Source organism: Epinephelus moara, chromosome 17 (assembly GCF_006386435.1).
Source record: "Epinephelus moara isolate mb chromosome 17, YSFRI_EMoa_1.0, whole genome shotgun sequence".
NCBI lineage: Eukaryota > Metazoa > Chordata > Actinopteri > Perciformes > Serranidae > Epinephelus > Epinephelus moara.
Window position 1 is genome coordinate 3,387,996 of NC_065522.1, and position 8,592 is coordinate 3,396,587.

The 8,592-nt window shown below is 39.8% G+C and overlaps 1 protein-coding gene across 1 annotated transcript in view; it reads right to left on the reverse strand.

Annotated features, from left to right (window-relative positions):
* The window catches only part of slc1a1 (solute carrier family 1 member 1), a 32,417-nt gene that overhangs the window by 20,930 nt on the left and 2,895 nt on the right, over positions 1-8,592 (reverse strand). The window contains exon 2 of the mRNA XM_050066951.1: positions 964-1,104. Within this exon, the coding sequence (XP_049922908.1) occupies positions 964-1,104 (141 nt within the window). The remainder of the gene's footprint in view (positions 1-963; positions 1,105-8,592) is intronic.

Genomic DNA, 8,592 nt, shown 5'->3' on the forward strand with positions numbered 1-8,592 from the left:
TGAATAGGGCATATTGTTCTGACCATTTTATTTATGTAGTCTGTAGGCTCGGTGACACAAAATTAAAATTGTAATGAAGTGATTAGGGTATTGAAAAATGTGTTAGATTATGCACTGTTGTGTTATTTTAAATTATAAACATGGTATTCCCTCACGTTCCTCAGTGCATGCTGTTGTTATTTTGAAAATTGGCCGGATTCTCTCGTCTTTTCTGTGTCCGACTTCCTGTTTGGTACGATCCGCTCTATCCAGCTTGACAGAAGCGCTCGCGGCTCCCGTGAAAAATAGACCAGATGGTCTGGCGTGTGGATGTCTGTTCATCTTTTCGTTCATGTCCTTATTAATGCACACTTTATAACTTGCTTATTGGATTTATTAAAAACGAACGAATGAAAACTAAATGTCTTTGAATATCTTTATTATCATTTAAAAACGAAAATTAAAATGACCGGTAAAAATAGATTATGACCGGATTTTTACGACCCTGTCGGTCAAAATGACCGGCGACGAAAAAGTCTAGCACAACCTCTGCTCCATACTCACGCTTATGCTGAGTTAGCGATTAGCTAATGTATAAAGCTTTACATGAAAGAGCATTATAGCAAAGTTCAAATATCCATCGCATTGGTGGGATTGTCTTGTGCTTATGTTGGGAGCAGTTTGTAGGGGCAGGCCGTGTACACTACAAACGGAATATGCAGCTATACATGTCTCGAAAGGCACAACTTGAGGCTTCAAAACTGGAGTCCACAAACCAATGGGTGATGTCACGGTAGCTGTATGTTTTTTTAGTCTATGATTGATCTGTGTTGTGTTGACTGGGATAATTTTACCTTCTGTATGAACCTGTGTACACTTCTAACCCTTACTGACACTCATTTCTTGTGATGCATATCTGTATCTATCATCGCAGTACATCACCATGACAAAGGGCTCAACCAGAAATAATCATGTTCAGGTTACCTGTTATCATGCTTGAAATGATGAGTGGGAGTATGACAAGCTTCAGCATCCGCATGAGGATCTCTCCTGGGAAGCCGAAATACTGCTTATCAAGATGGGAAAGGAACGCATACTCTCTGACCACCACGCCCAGACTTATCCCTTATCAGGAGAAAAACAGAATCACATGAAGAATTCTTCAGCTGAAGAAACAACTTCAGTCTTTTGATCAAAGAACAGACAACAAGCAGCATACTTACAGGACATGGCTCAAGCAGGACAGACAAGATCAATGCAACTTCATTATAAAGAACACTTGAACTGGTATTACAGACATTGCTTAAATTTCACAGTCACATTATTTGACAGGTCAGTGAGTTTTCATCCATACAGAATTCATGAGGCACAACATACACATTGGTCTGGATTTTCCAGCTATAAATTTCATATGTACCCCACTCAATGATTTTAGTGATGCACCCCAAACCTCCATCTGCGTTATCACACATTACAGACCACTATTACAGATGCCTGTAAAACACTGCAATGACACAGCAAACTGTATGTTACCACACTGATCTATCAAAACATGACAATAGCATCCAAGACTGTGAGGGGCCTCAGGCAAAGAAACCCATCAAGGCAAGGAAAATCTTCCCTTAGGGTGCTTTGTGCAAGGAAAGGAAAATTGGAGATGACACACTATTGTTTGAATTCATGTTCCACCCAAAACACACCAATGATTAATTAAGGGACTAAATACAACACCTTTGCCCCTTGTGCCTTTTGTGCCCAGATTATGTGCCACGTAGCAGTCTCAGAGGCTTGTTTGAAAATGAGGTCATCAAGGTAAAAGAACAGCGAGGGACACCAGGCTTTATTGCCGCAGTGTATGACCTCCGCCCTACACCTTAACACCACCATAATGTCTATAAAGACAGACACACAGTATCACTGACTGTTAACAGAGAGCAAAGACCATTACAAAATACCTGATAGTTTGCGGACTTCAATGAGGATTTGCTGAAATCTCATTTGTCAAAAAAACATTCTGAAAATTCCACAAACAATGGGAAAAATCTCAGTATTCTCAGACACTCATTACCAGATGAAACCTTGTAAAGTTGGTACTGTAAAGAATTAAGACAAACAAAAATACAATAGGGCATATTTAAAATGCCAATCCTCCTGCCTCCAAGGATTGTAATACTGTTGGATCTAAAAATGTAGGCTTTATTTATCCTCTGGCCCACTATCATTTCGTGTAATTTAACTGCTGCTGTTCTTATAATAAACATTGTATAAATATATTTGGCTCTCTAAAACACATTGCTACTATATATTTCACTTCAGATGTGCAAACTGCAATTGATCTAATTTACCAAAACCTATTGACATGCACTGAATCTGGCACTCTCTGGCCCCTGGGATGTGAGGTTGTTGCCCACTTTGCCTGTTTGGTAATCCAGCCTTGATTGCTGCAATTGCATGCTAATGCTGTTTATTCTATGCTTTTACTGTCATGGTTAGGTTAGGTTTTATTATCCCCAAGGGGAAATTCTTTTCCACAGCACTGTACTTGTTGGACTCAGCAATACTCTCATGTCCACTGATTTACCAGAGCGTCAACTAACCAATCACCAGGACAAAGCATTTACCTACAAAACACATCCTTAACTTAACTTAGCTTAACCAATGATTAGAGATAGGTTGAAAATATCTATCCAGAATATGTGCATCTAAGACAGGAAGTTCGAGTGATTGCTAATTTGCTGTGTGTTCATAGGTCATTAACATACCAAGTTGTGCTTCTATTGAAACACAATGTATTTAATGTTTCAATCATCTGTGCCACAATCCAACTGAGGTAAAGGCACATAGAGCAGAGTACCAGCAGGTTTCAGAAAACCAAATTTGAAGTCCAACTGAAATTAATCATCTCTTTTTGCAATCAAAAATCTGGTCTGTGTGATCTGAGGTACCAATATTTTCTAATTATTTAAAGTATGGAAAAAAAGTCTAATCCTCTAGCCTCCAAGCTTTATGAAGAATAAGGACCGGTGTGACAGTGGGAATGTGAGATACTGATACTGTCCTACTGTGGAACACTGCTACATGTTGTTCAGAAAAGCTGCAGTGTGGTGCTGCCCGTGTTCAGCAGAATGACCATGCGACCATCTTGTTGGAGTTGGGATGTGTGGACATGTTCACAATCTGAAACCATGGATTACCAGAACCAGCCGGAAACAGGGACAATTATAAAGCAGCAGCCAACGTGTAAAAGGACACACAAAAAAGGCTAAATTACAGTGCACAAGTGAAAGGAGCTGATGGGATCACATTTCACTGGAGGTGTACTTTGTATAATTCCAAGTGACAAGTAAAAGATTGATTGATTGAAGCCTCTGAGTCTTTGGACCTGTGGAGCTGGTGGTTCGTCCAACAGCTGAGCCGGCAAAGGGCACAGAAACACAATGTCAACTAACTTGTACTGCTAATTGTAGCTTAAAAGCCACACTTGTGGAATCGAAGAATAAGGACTGCATTACCATTAGCATCAAAACTGACTGATGTTGAATGTTTTAGCCTGTTTGATATGCTACAGCTGACTCTGTAATTAGCTAACTAGCCTGCCAACTAATGTTAGCGGTGCACTTTTCTCTGGTGGATGTTTGTTAGGTTGCTCATTCAGCAAGCCAAGGCACAAGACACGTGTCCATGATTGCAGGAGAGGAAGACATTAACCACAAAGCTAATGTGGATTGCAGTAGTAACCGAAATATATAATACAAGTTTCTCCACCCTTTTTAAAAAAAAAAAAAGACAACAGGTTATTTACAGAGAAGATGTATATGCTGAAGGAAACAAAATTGCAATTGCTACTGCTACCTTGAAGCGTATCTAGGACTGTTAACAATGACAAACCTAGAAATTCTGGACAAAAACAGGAAATTACTGCCCCATTCATTCCTATGAAAGTTGCTCAGCAGCATTAAGCCAAAATGGTTCAACGGTCATGGATAAAATTACCGGTTTTAGCACTCTGTTAACTTGAATGGGGATAAAATAAGGGGCTGTACACATGCCTGATTTTTTGTTTTCAATGTAGACGTGTGGCAGGTGCGCTCAAATGCCGGAGCAGCGCTGTCGCAGCATGCATGCATTCCCCAGCACCTGTTTTTCAGGGCGTGATGGCTGCACCGGGAAATAAACTGAGTTCAACTTTTGGAATGCAGCAGTGCACACCGCATGTCATGTGATGAGGACCAGCCAATCACAGCTGACAGATATCTTTCCCATCTTCCTTAAATATCTGTCTGTTGTAAATATGAATGAGAGGTTAATCGTTTTAGTGCAGGGCTGCCAGAGCTTTACATCTGTCCTACAGACAATATTTTTGGCCAAATACACACTTAGAAAACAATGCCTGGAAGTTGCTGAATTGAGCAACCTTGAGTGGTGTCACCCTGTTCCAAGACCTCTCCCCAAGGTGAAATCATCAAGGTTGCTCAATTCCTGATAAACACGATTTGCCTAATACTTGCCTTTCTGGGCCTGTTTGAGTCTCGCTCAGAAAGTTACAAAACGATACATTGCGGAATAATAGCCCCTTTTCCACCAACATTTCCAGGAACTTTTATTTCCAGGAATTTATTTACCTGGGTAAAAGAATTCCTAGTAATCTGTGTGGTTTGCGTTTCCACCACACCTCAAAGTTCCGGAGAATTTATTAAAATCAGGCTGATGACGTAGATGATTCGGTGTGTGCCTTATATTTAGCTCCGTCAGCTTATTGGCTGGTAACATGGTAACATTAGTGCTGGTGTAGAGAGGAGGGGCTGTTTGTCTCAGCCAACAGCCAAGTTTAAAGGTATTTTAAGGTAAGTGTCAAACTAAGTTAGTCTACATACAGACAGCTGTCATTTCATCTTATTAGTAACAATTCACTATCAGTCGAACTAGCGTGCTGTCCTTGTGTAAGACATAACGTTAGTGTCGATGGATGAGAGACTGGACGGAGCATATTGAATATTGCTGTCTACATGCCAACATGTTTATGCTTGCAGAACACATGTATTGATAAAGTATTGGCTTCTTACTCACTAAGGTTTAATTTCACTTACGGTAATGAGTGTAGCTGCCGACAACTCAAGTAATTTTTGAGTTAACTTCACTTGTTTCCACTGGGGCTACGTTATTCATTGTTGTTGCTCGGTTGTTCACTGGTTACCGTGTTGTGTAGTGTGTGTGTGTGTGTGTGTGTGTATGGATGTGTGTGTATGTGGAGGAGATCAGCGCCGGCACAGAGTGCAGAGGAGAGGCTGCAGGACGATAATGAATTAAACCAAAATGTATAAAAGTACCAATAAAAGAACCGATACCGTATTGATACTTCAATACTACAATCAATACTACAGTCTCCGGTCCAATTTAGTACCAGGTTTTGGTACCCATCCTTGATCAAAACACAAACGAAGTGAAGCTTGCAGAAATGAAATAAAGTTTGCAGCCACACTAGCACGGAATTTCAGAACGCTGCAAGTGTGTGTTCCACCAATCAGCGTTCTTCAGCACACAGCCCCGCCCCTCAAGGATTCTGGGGAATCTGAAACGTGGAAACGTGCCAAGGTTTTTATAATTCCCGGGTAAATGATAAAAGTTCCTGCGGTGGAAAAGGGGCTGTGCTAAATGGCTAATATGTTTCAATAGTAGGCAACTGTTACAGTAGCTAACTAGGTCACCTTAGTTTTATTAATTTGATTCATGAATAGGTCAGTGTATCTTTTCTAATAATATGTTGGATTTATGTTAATGTCTATTTTTAGACATTTTAATTTCTGGAAAATACATTTAATTAAAACTTTAATTGAATTATCAAGCAGTAATTCTGAGGGCAATGCTAGGGATTGTGGACCCCCTGTTGAATACCCAGGCAGTAGACCTTCATATAATTTTCTCAGATTAAGCTTAAAAGTTCCTTATCAGTTGCATGCCTTGAATCAGGATGTGGTTATCTTAGCTTAGCATAAAGACTGAAAGCAGTGGGAAACAGCTAGCCTGGCTCTGTCCAAAGTTAAAAAAAACAACAACAAAAAAACCCAAACACCTACCAACACCTCTTAAGCTCACTGACTAAAACGGTGAATCTTGACATCCTGCTCAGCTGTTTGCTAGATTACATTTTGAGTCACTATTTTTTAATGAAAAATGTTTTGAATTTAACTTAACCTGACTGAGCCACCAGTTGTCGCTGTGTCTTCAAAAGCATGGTAGGGGTGGGAGGAAAAAAAAACAATACAGCATATTATTGCAATATTTTTGTGTTGCAATATTGTATTGTCACACAGTACCAAGTATCATTTTTTTGTTATTATATAAATTATTAATATTACAAATACAAATTAAACTTTTGGTCGCCTACTAGAATAATATAATCATTTGCTATTTCAGTCCACTAGATACATTTTGCTGCTGCAATAAAAGTGACTGAAATGAGATGAACAGACTGAAAACTTATTCTTATTAGTTAAAACAGATGTTGACAAAGATTTCCATTGGGGACATAATTTACAGTTGAAAAAAGGTAATAAATCTGGATATATTGCAGAATATTTTGTCGCAATACTCAGCATATCGCAACATATTTAAAATCCCAGTTATATCGTATGGTGATTTATGTATTGTGATATTATATCCTGGATCCTCTGGTGAGTCCCACCCTTATTACTGGCAAATGCCTCGCTATCCTTCCATCAGGGGAGTGGTCTGCACCACTAGACAGTCCCTCCTATTATTGCAATTTTTCAAAAGTCCTGCCATTTTTCCGTGTTTCTCCGCATTTTCTGGCTGACCGGAAGTCCTCGCGCATGCGGCATAATTTGAAACGTCATCAGACGTGTCATCAAATCACGCTAATGGCATTGCAGTATTGAGAAATGCTTTGTATTGACATAAGAATTTGCACTGTTTAAATGCATACAATATGTGCTGAATTTATTAAAATGTTATGTTTACAGAAGATGTAGCTTACATGTTGCCTGTGGATATTCTCATTTATCCAGGTCATAGTTATCTCAAAGCAACTGAATCAAACGCAATTGGACTTAGTTTTGTCTTAGAAGACGTTTCACCTCTTATCCAAGAGGCTTCATCAGTTCATGCTTGTCTGACTCGGCTGGAACTAGTCTGACAAACTGGTGTGGAAAAACCCAGGTATTTAACCTCTGAGGAGGTCTTCACAAGGCCAATGATGTCATTGGTTCGTTAGTGCTCCAAAGGTGTGTCAACGACAGTCGTTGAAACTCCTGCTGCAACGGTAGTCGTTATGAGGCCATTTGTGAACTACAACTACAACTTGTTTTTATCTCCTGGGCAAGGATGAAAGGACAGCATTATAGGTGGGGATAGGTGGTGTTGCAGACCTCCTCCTCTATTGAGAGATGTTTTTTCTAATTTCACATAGATGGCTTCTTTTACACCTCTTTCAAACAATCTGTCTTCCCTGTCCAAAATGTGCACATTGCTGTCTTCAAAGGAGTGTACTTTCTCCTTGAGGTGTAAATAGACAGCTGAGTCTTGCCCTGAGGAGTTAGCCCTTCTGTGTTGGGCCAAACGCAGATGGAAATATAAATGTGCAGAGCTGCCATATTGGATTTGGAGGTTGGGGATTGTAGGGTTCCTTTTGATGGAACTCTGACTTCAGGGGTGTTAGAATTGAAATTTTGACTGGGGGCTCAATATTTTGACTTGCCAGTGCTTGATAAGTGTCGACTTGCAATTAATATCGTTAATGTTAGATCTTTTTCTTTTTCACGTAAAAGGATTTTTTGGGGAGTTTTTCCCTATCCGCTGTGAAGGTCCAAAGGACAGAGGGATGTCGTATGCTGTAAAGCCCTCTGAGGCAAATTACAATTTGTGATATTGGGCTTTATAAATAAAATTGAATTGAATTGAATTACGTCATCATTCTAAATACTTTTTAATCTTTTGGCAAAGGGGAAGGTTTCAAGTATTTTCAAATCAAAAGGTAAAAAAAAAAAGTCCAAGTTAAGTCACAAGGCAACACAGTGCGTGCAGTATATTCAGTACAAGGTTCATGTTCTCTGTTACATCCATTAAGGCACCGGTAGCAGTATCTGCTTGCAATACTGAACTCATTTTTAGATTGTGTGTAAATTAAGGGATAGTTCAATAATTTTGGCTTAAGTACAGAGCGGTAGGAGACAATTAGCTTAGCTTAGCATAAATATTGGAAGCAAGGGGAAACAGCTAGCCTGGCTCTGTCCAAAGGTCCAAAATACTAAAACCCTTAAAGTTCACTGATTAACATATAGTTCACTGTTTGGCCACAGGCGTAGGATTGGGTAGGGATGGTAGGGACACTTCCCTACCAATATTCAGCCCCTTCTGTATTGTCCCTACCAATATAAACACTGGCTGTCGGCATCCACTCAATATGGTACGCAAAGGGTTAACAATCATTGGTGTCTACCAGACGTCCCGCCTCTAACCTCGTATTGCTCATCGATTCCTTCTCTCTCTCTCGTATTCTATTACTGCATCTTGCTAACTCGGCCATTCTGGATGTCACTAACTCGGCTTCTTCTCCAGAGCCTTTGTGCTCCACTGTCTCTCAGATTAACTCATATC